Source organism: Hemiscyllium ocellatum, chromosome 4 (genome assembly GCF_020745735.1).
Source record: "Hemiscyllium ocellatum isolate sHemOce1 chromosome 4, sHemOce1.pat.X.cur, whole genome shotgun sequence".
NCBI lineage: Eukaryota > Metazoa > Chordata > Chondrichthyes > Orectolobiformes > Hemiscylliidae > Hemiscyllium > Hemiscyllium ocellatum.
Window position 1 is genome coordinate 66,660,478 of NC_083404.1, and position 18,682 is coordinate 66,679,159.

At 42.5% G+C, this 18,682-nt stretch overlaps 1 protein-coding gene across 1 annotated transcript in view; it reads left to right on the forward strand.

Moving 5' to 3' along the window:
• dipk1c (divergent protein kinase domain 1C) overlaps positions 1 to 7,869 on the forward strand; it is a 34,040-nt gene extending 26,171 nt beyond the window's left edge. Inside the window, exon 4 of the mRNA XM_060824304.1 lies at positions 4,630 to 7,869. Coding sequence (XP_060680287.1) covers positions 4,630 to 4,833 — 204 coding nt within the window. The 3' untranslated portion in view covers positions 4,834 to 7,869. The remainder of the gene's footprint in view (positions 1 to 4,629) is intronic.
• The last annotated feature ends 10,813 nt before the right edge of the window (positions 7,870 to 18,682 follow it).

Sequence of the window (18,682 nt, forward strand, 5' to 3'; positions counted from 1 at the left end):
GACTGACTGATTTTAATGCACCACTAAAAGTCCCAGAAATTAGTTGTCCTCATTCTTTGTAACAAGTTGCAGAACAGAGAAATTTCCAGCTAAACTGAGCAGGAAAAGTTTCTCTCAAAGGTGTGTGTCACTGGGGTGACTTACTTTCTTTAAATTCCGGCAAGCCCTTAGCTGGGACAGGACATACCTAAGGAACTGTGGCAGGTCAAATGAAATGATCTGAATTTGGAATGACAAATGGGTTTGGGTTAAGTCAGGAGGAACACCAGGTAGGATGTGTTTGGTCTGGTTAACTTATTGGTGACTGTGAGAAAATAACAAATTCTGAGGGGCTTATTCAAAAATTCTCTGATGTAGAATGATCATCCATTCACTGGAAATGAAAATGAGGGATTTAGACATGGAAATCAGCAGCGATTACTTATTTACAAATTAATGTTCCTGGATTGGGGAGCATACTATTTCATTTAATTTTATTGTTAATGTATGTTAGAGAAAGTTTAAAACTGAAACTGCAGATACTGGGAATCATAGATAAATGCACAAAAGGCTGAAAACCCACAGGAGATTAGGAATGTCTGTAGTTGGGAGGAGAAAAGAGTGAGAATGTTTTCAGTTCTGTGGTCAGGATTGTCAGTTGGGAACATAGCTATTGGCTTTATCTAGATCTCAACCTCACGTAGCAGGTTCCAGAGTGTCCATCCGAATTTTTAAAGGGACCAGGCCTATTCAGGGAGCAGGCTCAATTGAGACAACATGCGCGTTGCTTCTGAAAAGCAAAACAAAAAATGCAAACAGCTTCAAGGTTGTGTTTGTAGAGCATTAACTCTTCAGGAGGCAACCTGTCACTGCAGCCGTGAAACCCCATACTTAATTCTTTTTAAAGACATTTTTACCTCAGGATCCAGAGTGATGAAATGGTAATGACACTGCTCTAATAATCCAGATCCCTGTGCTAATGTTCTGGGGATGTGGTGTTGAGTGCAGCATGGCAAATGATAAAATTTAAAGTAAAACATGTATCTAATGACAGCCACGTAGCAACTGCCAATTGTCAGAAAGACCCTCTAACGTTCTGTAAGGAATGAAAATGCAGTCCTTACCCGGTCTGGCCAACATGTGACTTCAGACCCACAGCAGTATGCATTGAGTCTTAATTGCTTAGGTATGCACATTAATGCTCAGCCAGTAATGCCAACTTCTCAAACAAATAAAAATCATCAACCCAATTAATCTAGGAGCACAATAATTATATGTCAACCAAGAACGTCTGCTGCCACTCTTGGGAATACTTTTAATAGACAAGTACAAAGCACACATGCCCAGTATCCCTGCCAGTACTCTTATTTCATCCAGTTTGTGTATATTTATTGTGCTTATTTAGATGCCACCATGTTTTTTGCTGGCTAGGGAGCTTCACAAAGTGTTTACATGTAGTTTTCCACATGCACAATGTGAACCTTTTGGGGGTCAGAAGAAACACAGGTGAAATCTACAAGCTTTCAAAATATACAGACTTAATCATTCCCTCATTATTCTGCCATGGAAAATTGGCATCAGCAGCTTGGCCAGCATTTGGTGACCAATGCTAATTGCCTTTGATCTGAGTGGCTTGGCTACCCAATTCAGAGGGCAGTTAAGAATCAACTACATTGTTGTGGGGCAGGACTCACATGCAGGTCAAGACAGCAGATTAAAGGGCATTAATGAAACAGTTGGGTTTATATGCCAATCAATGATAGCACTACGGCCACCATTATGAGACTAGTTTTCAATTCTTTTTTTTAAAGTGAATTAAAATTCCACCAGCTGCTGGGATGGTATTTGAATGCAGTTTCCCAGGGTAATAGCATTGTCTTTAGATGACTGGTTTTGGTCATTACCACAACATCTTTATCTTTCCAAGTCATTTATGCATGCAATTATGGATATTTCAAACTCAATGATGTGATTTATGTTTTGCCTGTCATGGTTTGCAATAGTTCCAGAGGAAGTTACTTAGAATTGCATTGAACCTTCAGCACAGCAGATTGCCATTTGAACCACAAGGTGTAATGCTATTGTTTGTGCTCCATGCAAGGGCCTTCCCATTCTAGTGACCTCTTCCCACTCTAGGCTCAAATACTTCTACACCCTATCGTATGTTTTAAGTTATCTGCTTCTTTCACTCAAGCAAGATAAAATATGAAAGACATCTCAGAAACAAACAACAGGCAGAGACTATGAGCAAAGTGTTTCAGTCACAAGCCAATACTTGTTGCTTTCGTTTTTTGGGGGAAGACATAGCCTGTGGGAGAAAACACATTTCTTTGAAGGGAAAATACTTTATTTGGTTGATTGCTGTTCACTGAGTTGTGATAGTGAGATTCCCTAAACCAAGACACATCGCACTTCGAATTTTTCTCAATTAGATTTTAAATGAATATTTTCCTTGTGTAAAAGTTGCTTTGGGTCACACTTTCACAGCACAGGTGCACAATCCCTTATCTGAAATACTCGGGACAGTTAGTTTTCGGAATTCAGAATTTTTCGAATTTCAAAATAAGTGACAGTTTGATGGTGAAAATTTTAAAACCCTTCCTGGCCTTGAGAGAGAATTGAGGCCTGCCAGTGCTGAGCCACACTCCACATGTCTCAGCTGAGTGACATGCATCAAGTGGGTGTCGACTTGAGTGTTCTGTTTGCATGCCAAATAACCTTGTTAATGAGAAAAAAAACTTTACCAAAAACCTTCAGACTTTGGATCTTTTCGGATTTTGGATAAAAGGTTGTCTAACTGTAATTATATGTCAGTATTCTTTAGGCCAAGGAGGAGCAATATCAGACAGGATTCCTGCTTCTGCTTATTATTCAAAGATTAATTTCATGCTAATTATGTCTGTGTAAGTATCAGGCAAATTAGGATCAATGAAAGGTGCCTACCCCCAGAGCAATTAGTTAATAACAACACTGTCGCTCATGCTTCGTGAAAGGGTATTTTCATATGGGATGTCTGATGGTTGCTGTTGTCCCCAGGAATAGTATTTCAGGAAAAGCTGTTAGATAAATCAGTTTTCTCTTTTACATTAAATTGTTTTCCACATCATCAGCCCTTTCCTTTGACAAAAGGAACTGATACTGTGAGGTTATTTGGCAGGAAATATAGAGAAGCTGAATACTTAAATGGAGAAAAACTGATTCTGTCAGAGCATAGCAAAAAAAGCTTAAATTAATTTTCATGCCTGTTTTGTTCATCATTCCTTATGGACCAATGGCTATCTCCAATTAGCTGAGCATAATAACCGTCAGTGAGAATCTGGATCATTATTCTGATCAAGCCTATCTTTTCTTTCATGTGTAGATGCCTGGACTGCTTTCTCTTAAGTCATCTTTGTTAAGGCCATAACATATATGAGCAGAAGTAGGAAATTCAGTCCATTAAGTCTGCTCCACTAATACTAATGTGACACATTTTCTTGTGATTTTCCCCAAAACCCTTGATTCTCTTACAATTAAAAATCTGTATACCTCAGTCTTGAATATATTTAGCATCCAACCCATGACTACAAGGGCACTGCACCACTCAATCTTTAAACTTCAACGAATACAAACCCAACCTACTCAACTTCTCCTCAAAAGTCAGTCCCTCCACATCTGGTACCAGCCGAGTGAACCTTCTCTGGATTATCTCCGATATTCGATATAACTTTCCTTAGATAAGGAGACCCAACTGTTCACAATATTCAAACAGTGGTCTGGCTAGAATCTTATATAATATCAATGAAACTTCTTTATTTTTAGATTCCATTTCCTTTGAAATAAAGGCCAACATTCATTTTGCTTTCCCTAATACCTGAAATTGGATGCTAGCTTTCTGTAGCTCTAAGTACTCCCAAATCCCGCTATTGCATAGCTTTCTGAAGTTTTTCTCCATTTAAGTATTCAGCTTCTCTATATTTCCTGCCAAATAACTTCACAGAATATTCTATATGCTAAGTTCCTGTCTGCTTGCTTAACCTGTCTATATCTCTCCATAGCATAATTGTGTCATCCTCATCATTTGCCTTCCCCACTTATTTTTGTCACCTATGAAAATGGCTACAGTGCATTCACTTTGCTCATTTACAGTCATTAATCTACACTACCATTAATATTATTAATGTACAAGTAATTGTGGCCTCAACACTCCATTAGGTTGCCATCCTGAAAATGCCTCTCTTATTCCAAAGCATTGTTTTCTATTAATTAGTCAATTCTCCAAGCCTTTATCCAATCTTTATCCACAACCACCTGATGAAGGAGCAGCGTTCTGAAAGTTAGTGTTTCCAATTACACCTGTTGGACTATAACCTGGCGTTGTGAGATTTTTAACATTATCCAAGCTGATATATCTGCGGCACCGTGGGTACTTGTCTTATTAAGTAGCCTAATGTGTGGTGCATTATCAAATCCCTCCTGAAAATTCAAATGTATCACATCTACTTGTTTGTCTTTATTTATGCTGCTTGTTACCCTCTCAAAGATTTCTGGTAAGTTTATCAGGCATGATTTCTCCTTCGTGAAGCCTTTTGATGTGTTCCATCTATCAGTATGCCATCATGATATCATTACCTAAGCTCAGACATTAACTTTTTGATTTGCTTTTCACAGGTTATTTGTGATAAGATTTTTCGCCCCCTGTTCTCACCGAGGCTAAGTGAGCTAAGGGTGTATCACCCATTGCAAACCCAGTTGTATGAAGCAGTGCAAAGATGTGCTGAGCTGTCCGATCAGGGTAGTGTGGACAAGAAAACAATGGAGATTACATTCTCTGAACTATACAACTTGTTTACGGCCTGCCAAAGAGACATGTGAAATCTAAACAACAAATTGTCTGGCCAAGAAGTCAAACAGCTGACTGTTGGAACTTGCTGTTGAAATGTGAAGCTGTTTACATGGTTTACCATTATTATCATATTGTATATAGCAATGATAAGCGAGTAATGCAGCAGAGAGTCAGGAGATAACTAAATTGAGTTATTTAAAGCTCTATTTTAATATAACTAAAAGCTATTTCTTCCACCATTTGTCTCTGCTCATTTTGTAGTGGATGTTTCACTAGATGCTATCGGCTGCCTCACCAACCCAGCAAGCTTTGCAGTGATGGTTGGGAGACATGGATCCCCTATAGTCTCTCCTCGAAAGGAATGTACTCCTCTTAAAAACATTATGGAGAAAAAGAGAGAAGAGACAAACGTGAGCAATGGCAGGCTGAAGTGTTTGACCACTTGGATTGAACTCTAAAATTGGCTGGCCGTGCAATTGCTTGTGCCAAGCATCTGCCCAACTAAGACAAATAACAAAATAAAAATCGAAACTTAATAGGAGTGGCAGCCTCTGTGAAGACAGCAACAGAGCAACAGAAATGATAGCATTTCAAGTCCACTATGACTCCTTTTCAGAAATCATGTGAAAAATTATCACCTTGGTTTCACAGGTCAGCACAACATTGAGGGCTGAAGGACCTGTACTGCACTGCAATGTTCTATGTTCTAACTTGACCACCTTGAATGCAGTCGGCTGTTGGTAACCCAATGTTCCCCATGGTCCACTCAGTGAAGACCAAGGAGATGGCTAATTCATTGAATATTGAACAGGCTGCTGTTGACTCAAGTGTGATCCAGAAAAGGCGTTACATAGGAACCGTTTATTCTGCAAATGCCATGGGGTGCGAGAAGTTGCTTAAGTAAAAGCATTCAGTGAGTAGTAAGTGTGTGCATGCTTAGGAGTGGTAAGGCATGGTAGAGTGTGACCTCCACCAATATCACCTCCAGGGAGAAACTTAAATATCTGTAGCCAGCCATTTCTTCTCATTCAGCCAATCAACAGAATCAAATTGTGAGCACAAAACACCAAGTGTTTAAATTCAATAATCTTCTTTTAAGAGGTAAATTCTATCTTTAAATATGCTACCCTGGGAGATCACTGGAAATTGAATGGATGGGTGCTTGCTGTAGATGTGATTGACAAGCCACATCCAAGGCAGGTATAACGCGCTAGAAAAAAGAACAAAGAAAATTACAGTACAGGAACAGGTCTTTCAACCCTCCAAGCCTGCGCCAATCCAGATTCTCTATCTAAACCTGTCACCTATTTTCTAAGATCTGTATCCCTCTGCTCCCTGCCCATTCATGTATCTGTCCAGATATATCTTAAATGATGCTATTGTGCCCACCTCTACCACCTCCACTTGCAGCACGTTCCAGCCACCTACCACCCTCTGCATAAAGAACGTTCCATGCATATCTCCCCGAAAATTTTTTCCCTCTCACCTTGAACTTGTCACCCCAAGTAATTGAGTCCCCTCTCTGGAAAAAAGCTTCTTGCTATTCACCCTGTCTATACCTCTCATGATTTTGTAGATCTCAATCAGGTTCCCTCCTCAGCCCCCATCTTTCTAATGAAAATAATCTTAATCTACTCAACCTCTCTTCATAGGTAGCACCCTCCATACCAGACAACATCCTGATGAACCTCCTCTCACCCTCTCCAAAGCATCCACATCTCTTTGGTAGTGTGGCGACCAGAACTTTTGCCACAGATAGGATCTAATTCTGCGTCACATACATTGATTCAACACATAGTATGTTGTAAGCTTTACAATGCAATGTGTGTGATGCTGTCCACCAGTTTCTCTATTACAGAGGCTGAGAAAAAAATAAGTGATTTAATATTGGCAGTTGTTTTAAAACAAGCACCATCAGATTAGCTAAGTGTCACACTTCTCACTTATAATTTTCGCTGATGTCTACGTCAAAGTTGTCCCCACTGTGTTTTGTACACAATCTCAACGTGGTTTGTAAATGGCCTCAAAGACCTTGGAGACTATCCAGCTGGTGAAAAAGCCAATATATCTCATGAGTTAATGTTTGTCCCAAAGCTCTTAATATAAATGCATATTCAAGCCGGACTAATAACACCGGTGTCAATTTTTCTTGGAATGGATGTTTCGGTAATCAAGACCTTGCTAAAGTATGGGCAGATGACTTATAAAATATAATCCTCTGTTTCTGATACAAGTATCTTGTGAATGCTGAACTTATACAGAAACCAGAGACATTGGATAATGTTAAACTTACCATTTTATAGTAATCACATTTCCTGGAGCCAATTTTGCATCAAAGCTATTTACAGTTTCACTGCACTGTACAGCACAGTGGCAAAATTAACTTGACTTCTTTTGCTCCTGCTGAAATTGAAGGTTTAGAGATTGAGATTTACTTTCCAAATATTCAGTTAACTACGGAAGACCCAACACACAATAATGAATCACTGCCTCAGGGGCAACCCGATGGCCAAGTGGTATTCTTGCTAGACTATTAATCTAGAGACCCAAGTAATGATTTGGGGGCCTTGGTTCAAATTTCATTATGGTGAGAATTAAGAGTCTTATGACGACCATGAAACAATTATCAAGAAAAAAATGTTTGGTTCACTAAGACCCTTCAGGGAAGGAAACTGCCATCCTTAGCTGGTCAGGCCCACATGTGACTTCATACACCTGGCAAATTAATTGACTCTTAAGGCGCCACCATTCAATAGGATCATGGCTGATTTGACTTTCCTCACATCCATTTTCCTGCATTTTCCCTGTAATCTTTGATTCCCCTACTGATGAAGAATCTATCTACCCTGGCCACAAGGTAGGGTCCCCACAGCAAGGAGTGTCAAAGGCTCTCAACCCTCTGAGAAAAGAAATTCCTCTTCATCTTATTCTTAAATTGGCACTCTTTTATTCTGAGGCTATACCCGTAACTACCCTTTAGGCAATAAATGCTGACTTAGTCAATGACTTTCATAGTCTGTGAATGATTTGCTCCGATGATGCTGGAATAGTTTCCACTATTCTTGTTGAACTAAATTAATCTGATTTATCATTGATTCTCTATATGCTATAATCTGCAATATGCAGTTTAATGTGCCTGCATAACGAGCCAAGCTTTGCGCCATTAACATACAATTATTTAATTTCAAAAATATACTGTATTCATAAAAAATATTTATGTACAAACACAGTTACTGAAGCACTTCTGTACAGTCTTTGCCTAAGAACAGAAATTGGAATTTGGCATTCCTTGTAGTTACAAAAATAAAGCATTTCTTACTTATCCAGGACTATACTTACGTATATTTGATGCACCAAGAGGGTCTGATAACTGAACAGAACCATATTGTGCTTGACATTAGATGCACTGATGTAGATACACAATGTTCCTTTTTCTGCTATTTGATATGTGGTCTTGACCTGCAATATTTTTCTTGCTTTGATGTTTATGTGAATGTGATCTGTAAACGTTTATGCTAATTCTATGTCTCTGGATTCAACCAATTGGCTAGCTTCCTAAAATGCAGAGACAGAATTGCCTTTGTGGTATTCCCATTCGGAATCAACACCACACTAAAATAAGCCCTTTGTTTCTCTTATGGGCCTGATTCATCCTGCAGCTTCAATTTCTTGTTATATCAGCATCTACATTGATGGTTGGTTGCCAATTTTCATAATTGGTCCAGGCGAAGACTGCACTGGAATACAATGTGACCTGTGTACAGAAATGGTCCTCAATTGTTCAGAAAATTTATTGTTATTGTAGTCGTTCTGATGGTTACATGCTCAAAAATATGCTTTCAGACTGTCTGCCAAACCAGCTGGTAGAATACACAGTAATGCCCATTACTCAAAGGACAAAAGATTACTTTATACATGGATTTCTGTTGTTATTGTTGCAGTTTGGGGACAGAAACTACTATGAGCTAGGTCTCCACTGTTTAGAACAATCATTTTGTGTCAGTGACTATGCAACAGTGAAGCTTGATGGTATAATATGTAAATCCCCATTATGGATGACCATAAGTCTGGCTACTTTTATATAGTTGATGCAACAGGAGGATTTAATCTGGCAGTAGTGACCCTTGACTCTGAATAGATCTTGGCTTCTATCTGGCACTTGAGTGCTCCTATGGATTACAGTCCAAAAAAAAAGAAATGTTCAACATACATAGCATGAAAACTAATGCTTATAGTTAACACATTCCAATATTGCTATTGATGTCAGAACACCATATTATATTTGATTACTGTGTGGCTTTCTTATGAGTGCCTGTTTTTGATTTTGGAATCTAATTTAACCATGGGTTAAAAATATTCTGCCTGAAAATGGACCCATGTTTAACGATTGCAAAAGCAGGTATGCAAATAATGGAAGCCTTCCAAATAAAACACTAGGTGTGTCTAACTGCTTTAAAACATGGGACACATTTCTCCTAAGACTTCACTAAAATACCGAAACAAGTTCAATGTACAATTTTTAATAAAAGTAACATGTTACTGGAGATTTTATTCATTTGAAACTAGTGAATATTGAGCATGACATTCCTAACTAACTGTAAATAGTATTGCTGTAAAAAGTAAAAAATGAGGTCTGCAGATGCTGGAGATCACAGCTGCAAATGTGTTGCTGGTCAAAGCACAGCAGGCCAGGCAGCATCTCAGGAATAGAGAATTCGACGTTTCGAGCATAAGCCCTTCATCAGGAATAAGAGAGAGAGAGCCAAGCAGGCTAAGATAAAAGGTAGGGAGGAGGGACTAGGGGGAGGGGCGATGGAGGTGGGATAGGTGGAAGGAGGTCAAGGTGAGGGTGATAGGCCGGAGTGGGGTGGGGGCGGAGAGGTCAGGAAGAGGATTGCAGGTTAGGAGGGCGGTGCTGAGTTGAGGGAACCGACTGAGACAAGGTGGGGGGAGGGGAAATGAGGAAACTGGAGAAATCTGAATTCATAACTTGTGGTTGGAGGGTTCCCAGGCGGAAGATGAGGCGCTCCTCCTCCAGCCGTCGTGTAGTTGTGTTCTGCCGGTGGAGGAGTCCAAGGACCTGCATGTCCTCGGTGGAGTGGGAGGGAGAGTTAAAGTGTTGAGCCACGGGGTGATTGGGTTGGTTGGTTCGGGCGGCCCGGAGGTGTTCTCTGAAGCGTTCCGCAAGTAAGCGGCCTGTCTCACCAATATAGAGGAGGCCACATCGGGTGCAGCGGATGCAATAGATGATGTGTGTGGAGGTACAGGTGAACTTGTGGCGGCTATGGAAGGATCCCTTGGGGCCTTGGAGGGAAGTGAGTGTGGAGGTGTGGGCGCAAGTTTTACATTTCCTGCGGTTGCAGGGGAAGGTGCCGGGGGTGGAGGTTGGGTTGGTGGGGGGTGTGGATCTGACGAGGGAGTCACGAAGGGAGTGGTCCTTGCGGAACGCTGATAGGGGAGGGGAGGGAAATATATCCTTGGTGGTGGGGTCCGTTTGGAGGTGGCGGAAATGGCGGCGGATGATACGTTGTATGCGGAGGTTGGTGGGGTGGTAGGTGAGAACCAGTGGGGTTCTGTCTTGGTGGCGGTTGGAGGAGCGGGGCTCAAGGGCGGAGGAGCGGGAAGTGGAGGAGATGCGGTGGAGGGCATCGTCGATCACGTCTGGGGGGAATCTGCGGTCCTTGAAGAAGGAGGCCATCTGGGCTGTGCGGTGTTGGAATTGGTCCTCCTGGGAGCAGATGCGGCGGAGACGAAGGAATTGGGAATATGGGATGGCGTTTTTACAGGGGGCAGGGTGGGAGGAGGTGTAGTCCAGGTAGCTGTGGGAGTCAGTCAGTTTATAATAGATGTCTGTGTTGAGTCGGTCGCCCGAGATAGAAATGGAAAGGTCTAGGAAGGGGAGGGAGGAGTCTGAGACAGTCCAGGTGAATTTCAGGTCGGGGTGGAAGGTGTTAGTAAAGTTGATGAACTGTTCAACCTCCTCGTGGGAGCACGAGACAGCGCCGATACAGTCATCGATGTAGCGGAGGAAAAGGTGGGGGGTGGTGCCAGTGTAGTTGCGGAAGATGGACTGTTCCACATATCCTACGAAGAGGCAGGCATAGCTGGGGCCCATGCGGGTGCCCATGGCAACTCCTTTAGTTTGGAGGAAGTGGGAGGATTGAAAAGAGAAGTTATTCAGGGTGAGGACCAGTTCAGTCAGTCGAAGGAGGGTGTCAGTGGAAGGGTACTGGTTGGTGCGGCGGGAAAGGAAGAAGCGGAGGGCTTTGAGTCCTTCGTGATGGGGGATGGAGGTGTACAGGGACTGGATGTCCATCGTGAAAATAAGGCGTTGGGGACCGGGGAAGCGAAAATCCTGGAGGAGGTGGAGGGCGTGGCTGGTGTCCCGAACGTAGGTGGGGAGTTCTTGGACTAAAGGGGACAGGACCGTGTCGAGGTATTGGGAGATGAGTTCGGTGGGGCAGGAGCAGGCTGAGACAATGGGTCGGCCGGGGCAGGCAGGTTTGTGGATTTTGGGCAGGAGGTAGAAACGGGCGGTGCGGGGTTGTGGGACTATGAGGTTGGAGGCGGTGGATGGGAGATCCCCTGAGGTGATGATGTCCTGGATGGTCTCCCAGACCATCCATAACCTCATCACCTCAGGGGATCTCCCATCCACCGCCTCCAACCTCATAGTCCCACAACCCCGCACCGCCCGTTTCTACCTCCTGCCCAAAATCCACAAACCTGCCTGCCCCGGCCGACCCATTGTCTCAGCCTGCTCCTGCCCCACCGAACTCATCTCCCAATACCTCGACACGGTCCTGTCCCCTTTAGTCCAAGAACTCCCCACCTACGTTCGGGACACCAGCCACGCCCTCCACCTCCTCCAGGATTTTCGCTTCCCCGGTCCCCAACGCCTTATTTTCACTATGGACATCCAGTCCCTGTACACCTCCATCCCCCATCACGAAGGACTCAAAGCCCTCCGCTTCTTCCTTTCCCGCCGCACCAACCAGTACCCTTCCACTGACACCCTCCTTCGACTGACTGAACTGGTCCTCACCCTGAATAACTTCTCTTTTCAATCCTCCCACTTCCTCCAAACTAAAGGAGTTGCCATGGGCACCCGCATGGGCCCCAGCTATGCCTGCCTCTTCGTAGGATATGTGGAACAGTCCATCTTCCGCAACTACACTGGCACCACCCCCCACCTTTTCCTCCGCTACATCGATGACTGTATCGGCGCTGTCTCGTGCTCCCACGAGGAGGTTGAACAGTTCATCAACTTTACTAACACCTTCCACCCCGACCTGAAATTCACCTGGACTGTCTCAGACTCCTCCCTCCCCTTCCTAGACCTTTCCATTTCTATCTCGGGCGACCGACTCAACACAGACATCTATTATAAACTGACTGACTCCCACAGCTACCTGGACTACACCTCCTCCCACCCTGCCCCCTGTAAAAACGCCATCCCATATTCCCAATTCCTTCGTCTCCGCCGCATCTGCTCCCAGGAGGACCAATTCCAACACCGCACAGCCCAGATGGCCTCCTTCTTCAAGGACCGCAGATTCCCCCCAGACGTGATCGACGATGCCCTCCACCGCATCTCCTCCACTTCCCGCTCCTCCGCCCTTGAGCCCCGCTCCTCCAACCGCCACCAAGACAGAACCCCACTGGTTCTCACCTACCACCCCACCAACCTCCGCATACAACGTATCATCCGCCGCCATTTCCGCCACCTCCAAACGGACCCCACCACCAAGGATATATTTCCCTCCCCTCCCCTATCAGCGTTCCGCAAGGACCACTCCCTTCGTGACTCCCTCGTCAGATCCACACCCCCCACCAACCCAACCTCCACCCCCGGCACCTTCCCCTGCAACCGCAGGAAATGTAAAACTTGCGCCCACACCTCCACACTCACTTCCCTCCAAGGCCCCAAGGGATCCTTCCATATCCGCCACAAGTTCACCTGTATCTCCACACACATCATCTATTGCATCCGCTGCACCCGATGTGGCCTCCTCTATATTGGTGAGACAGGCCGCTTACTTGCGGAACGCTTCAGAGAACACCTCCGGGCCGCCCGAACCAACCAACCCAATCACCCCGTGGCTCAACACTTTAACTCTCCCTCCCACTCCACCGAGGACATGCAGGTCCTTGGACTCCTCCACCGGCAGAACACAACTACACGACGGCTGGAGGAGGAGCGCCTCATCTTCCGCCTGGGAACTCTCCAACCACAAGGTATGAATTCAGATTTCTCCAGTTTCCTCATTTCCCCTCCCCCCACCTTGTCTCAGTCGGTTCCCTCAACTCAGCACCGCCCTCCTAACCTGCAATCCTCTTCCTGACCTCTCCGCCCCCACCCCACTCCGGCCTATCACCCTCACCTTGACCTCCTTCCACCTATCCCACCTCCATCGCCCCTCCCCCTAGTCCCTCCTCCCTACCTTTTATCTTAGCCTGCTTGGCTCTCTCTCTCTTATTCCTGATGAAGGGCGTATGCTCGAAACGTCGAATTCTCTATTCCTGAGATGCTGCCTGGCCTGCTGTGCTTTGACCAGCAACACATTTGCAGCTTGCTGTAAAAAGCCCAGCTTTGTTGAACCTTTTCATTTTGCTGCTAAGAGAACATTTCACAAGAAATACCAAAGTAATGAGGAATATGTTTTGGAGTGGCACAGTAGCTCAGTGGTTAGCACTGCTACCTCACAGCACCAGAGACACGGGTTTGATTCCAGCCTGAGGCAACTGTCTCTGTGGAGTTTGCATATTCTCCCTGTTTCTGTGTGGGTTTCCTCCAACAGTCCAAAGATGTTCAGGTTAGGTGAATTGGCCATGCTAAATTGTCCATAGTGTTCAGAGATGTGTAGGTTAGGTGCATTAGTCAGGGGAAATGCAGAATAATAGGGTAGGAAAATGAGTCTGTGTGGGTTACATTTCGGAAGATCGGTGTGGACTTAAGACCCTGTAGGGATTCAATGAAGATACTTCTATTATATTAGAAGTGTTTGTTGATTGATTGACGAATGGACACTGAATGTTAAAGGTGTTGACATGGAAAGTACATGAGTTGGATACTTAACTCAATAGTTAACTGCCAATCACAGAAACACATTTGATGTTAGATACTGTGTTTAGTATTTTGTAAGCATGGTCTGCACCATATATGTTGGGAACATCTGAAGGTCTGTGCTGGTTTGATATAATCTTCCAACCAATAGGACTTACAAACTGTATACCTGGCATCACACTGGCACTGAAATTCATATACTATAATACTCATGTGTGTGATTATCAGAATAACATATTGTCTTGATTATAGCATTCTGTTCGTGGTGAACACCATTCATGTTATTACTGTATAGTAGCTGTGTGAAGCAGCCAGCTTCAAATTTTTAACATACTTTAAATTACCAGGGTAGTTTAGGGTAGACTGCACTTTTCACGACTGAAAATGGTGCGTTTTGGGCCTTTAATTTAACAGGTTCATTCTCCAGAGCAATGCCTCGACCAATCAGAATCCATTGCCAGCCAATTAGACTCTTCTCACATAGTATAATTATATTCTTCCCCATAGTACCAGTATTCTTGTGAATTACCTCATTGGTGTGAGAAAACTCTTAAAATATATATTCTTTCAGAAATATTGAGGATTAGTTTAGTTAATAAGTATTTCAATTTTTATAACATCTTAATAATTCCCAGTTGCTTTCCTTTCATTCACTTACTGTTATTCATTAATTTCTGTTTACCAAATGATGGTGTGCAAATAGTGTCTCTTTATCGATAAAGCAAAGGATCAGAGAATGAATCGTAAAATGGTTAAAGCACAGCAGAACATCATTCATCCCATTTTATCTGTGCTACACTCTACAACTTCCCTTGCCCTTTCCAGGTAGGCTTGGAACTTTTCCCTTCCAGATTGTTATGGGAATTAATTTTTGAAAGCCACAACCGAATTTGCCAATAATGCACACTCTCAGGCAATGCTTCCTAGATTCTAACAATCTGTGAAAAAGTTTCATCATATTGCCTTTGCTTTTTTTGTTGTTCACATTAAACTGGTATCCTCTGGTTATTGAACCTTCCACCAATAACAACAGTTCTCCCCAGCAATTTCTCTCTAACCCCAACATGATTTTGAATACCCCAATCAAATCTCCTCTCAATCTATATTTTTCCAATGAGAACAGCACCACTAAATCAATCCTGCATTCTTGTAAATCTATTCTGCACTCTCCAGTGTCTTCGCATCCTTCCTGCAGTGTGATGAACAAAACCAGATGCAGTATTCCAGCTGAGGCCCAACTCACATGTTATAAAATTTTGCAAAAACCTAGATTCTTTCATATTGCATGCAGCTATTTCAAACTAGGGTTCGTGCAAGTCTTATTTTACACTTTCTCAACCTGTCTGACACCTTCAATATTTCATGGACATTTACACCATCCTCCCCCACCCCCAGGCCTCCATACACCTGCCTTTCATTCCCCCACCCTAAACTTCTGCTGCTGCACTCCAAGACTTATGCTGTCAATCAGAATGTGTTCCTATAAATTTCTACACTTCTGCATTTGGGCAGGCTAGCCTCAAATTACAAAGTCTGTCCTTTTGTCCCTTTTTAAAGAGAGGTATCATGTTGGCAATCTTCCTTTGACCAGAGGGAATCAAAAATGATCACAGCTGTTGTGTTATGCCTCAATGTAGGAACAAGAGATAGAGTAGACCAAACAGCCCATTGAACTTACTTTGCCATTCAATAGGTTCAGAGCTGACCGAACGCTTAAATGCCTTTTACTCACCCCACTGCTAAAGTACAATTGGTAATCAGAGATATGTCACAGCAAGAAAAAAAATGTTTCCTCACCTCAGACATACATGCCTTATTCTTAAATTGTGCCCGTTGGTTCTAGAGTCCCCAACCAGGAGAAATCACACTGCCTGCACTTTAAGTAGCTTGTAAGTTTCAATGAGGTCATCATTCATTTTTCAAAACTCCAGAGAATAAGTCCAGTTTGTCCAATCACTCTTCAAAGGGCAGTTCTGAAATCCCAGGAGGTCTGGTGTATCTCTATTGCACTTCCTCTATAGTAATAATATAATTTTCCTGAGGTAAGGAGTTATAAATTGCACACAGTGCAATGGGTGCAGTCTAACTAAACTTCTATACAATAAAAAAAACAAAACTTTACCACTCCTGTACTGAAAATGTTCTTGCCAAATCAAACATACCACATGCAGTATATCTTTAAAAGACACACTCATGATGTCATCACAGTATCTTAGCACTTGAGGGTGTAAAGGACGCAGGCTCCATCTTGGCTGGGGCCATTTGAAGGATGCAACACTGGTGGAAGTTTTAATCAAAATAGCCTAATAATAGCGCTGCTACTTGTGTACCTGTGAATTTAATGTCTGCATGCAACAGTGAACTGTAATAAACATTCCACTGGATTCTTCAATACCATGTTACCCAGAGCCCCTCCTATGTTGCAATAGATAACATAAGCGGAGACAAAGCACACGTGAAGTGTCACCAATATTAATTATCTTACTTCCTTTAACAGCTGACAATACATTTTGTCTGGAGTTAGGATTTTATCTATTTTCAAAGACTTTAAATCTGTAATTCCAGTATGGAAAAAGGCAGCTTTGTTTTGTCAACAACTTTAATTTCCCTTAAAGGAGTGAATTGTACCTTACTATGCATTAACATGGGCAAATGCACTAGACAGAATTACAAGGAAACAGTGTATTATTTACACAAAGGGGTGCAGGTTTATTTGACTTTGAAACTTTGAAAGAATCACAAAATACAGATTTCTACTTAATATTAAATCAAAAGCAAAATGAAAAACTGTGATGTGGCACATAGGTCTGGAGTCAGTCAGAATGGTAGAACAAACAAAATGAATGAACTTGCACAGAAAATGTTGTTTTTGCAGATTTGCAGATTTCTAATAAAGCAGAGGAATCTGTTAAATACTATGTTCTGTTGCCAGAATGCTTTAGCAGATAGAAGCCTTGAATGACTTGGGTTTGAAAGCAAGCTGTGAGTTGAATATGGATTAAAGACATACAACATCTAATTATATGATGAAAGATCAGAAAGAAATAATTAATGGGTGTGTGAATGTTGCATTAAAACTGGAAGGATCTCCCTAAATTGCTAATCTACTTGTAAAAGTATTTTCGCCCATTGGTGCATAGCTACTCAAGTTAGTAGCATTTTCAAAAACATTAGCTTACAGTTTAAATTGACAAATCGATGGTACTACTACAGAGGGTGGAGTACTTGAAATATTACAGGAGTATTAATCTAGAATCCCATTCTTTGGAGATCGGAGTTCAAATCCGATGACACCTAGTGACGTTTTGACTCACTTAATAAAATAACTGAAATTGAAAGCTACTCTCTAATGGTGACTATGAAATTATTATTGATTGCTGTAAAATCCAATTGTTTCATGAATGCCTTTTAGAGAGGGAGATCTGTCATCCTTACCTGGCCTGATCTACATGTAACTCCAGAAACACAGCAATATGATTGATTCTTAACTGCTCTGGCAAGCCACTCAATTCAACGAAAATTAGGGATGAGCAACAAATTCTGGACATGACTGCAAAGCCCATTTCCCGTGAAAGTATGACTTCAGGAAATAATTTGAAAGACTATTTGTATTTTTGAAATGTATAGTGGGAAAAATTAAAGTTTGAATACTGTAGCATTGCAGAGAATGTATTGTTTGTTTTCTTATAACTCATGGATCATGTAACTTTTAGTGAAGTTGGATTTGATATTTTTGGAGTTAGCACCAGGTAGCTTTGGGCTGAAAGGCTGCTTGACAATACCCTTTGGATTTGTTTGAGGTTGTAATTTATCATAAACCTGAGAAGAGGTTGCACACAGACCTCCCAAAGGCCAAGACAGAACTCTCTTTCTGTCACCTTCTGAATAAAACAAAAAAAAATTCTAAAAGGAAGAACTCCCAACTCAAGCTACGACCTTTGTCCAACTGACTGGCTACTGAATTAAAAATCCACTTTCATCCTGAGGTTGACAACAATGAAATATCATTATCAAAACCAAAATAACTACATTTCATTCCTGCGGTTCAAAAAAATTAGTTCCTTTTTACCTATATTTTCCATCCATATCTTTGTAGACATGCCTGTCTTGAGAATGAAAGTCACCACCAGTAAAGCCCTCTTACTTGTTGCCATGGCACTGCATCCTCCCCCTGGTGTGGCCCCAGCAATGACTGCTGGATTGGGTGGTGCTGCTAAGCAGTTGCCCTCCTGTTCTTGAGGAGGGCAAATGGCTGTGCATAATGGAGGCCTGTAATTATCAGCCACTGACAAGAGGCACCCAACTGCTGAGGCAGAATCAGCTCTTGCTTTCAGGCTCTTTGGTGGGAACTCCCTCACTGGACTAAATTCAGCCCCGGTTTTGAGCTCCTTTAGTTTTAGTAATTCATTCACAGGATGTGGCTGGGATAGTATTTATTGTCCATCTAAATTACCTAATGGACAGTCAAAAGTAAACCACATTGCTGTGTGTCTGGAGTCACATGTCAGCCAGGCTGAGTAAAAGCAACAGGTCCATTCCCTAAAGAACATTTGTGAACCAGAACATTATTAGACTCATAATTCCAGATTTTTATTGAATTTAAATTCCATGATCTGTTTGGGAGGAACCCAGGTCCCCAGAATAACGCCTGAGCCCCAGGATTAATAGTCTAGTGATAATACCAGTAGGCTATCGCCTCTCCATTTTAGACCCAGGATAAATGATATCAGAGAGAAAAGGAGGGAAATTGACATGGGCTATGGAGAGGCATTTGATGGGTGATAAGTAAGGTGAATTTTGAAGAAGGAAGG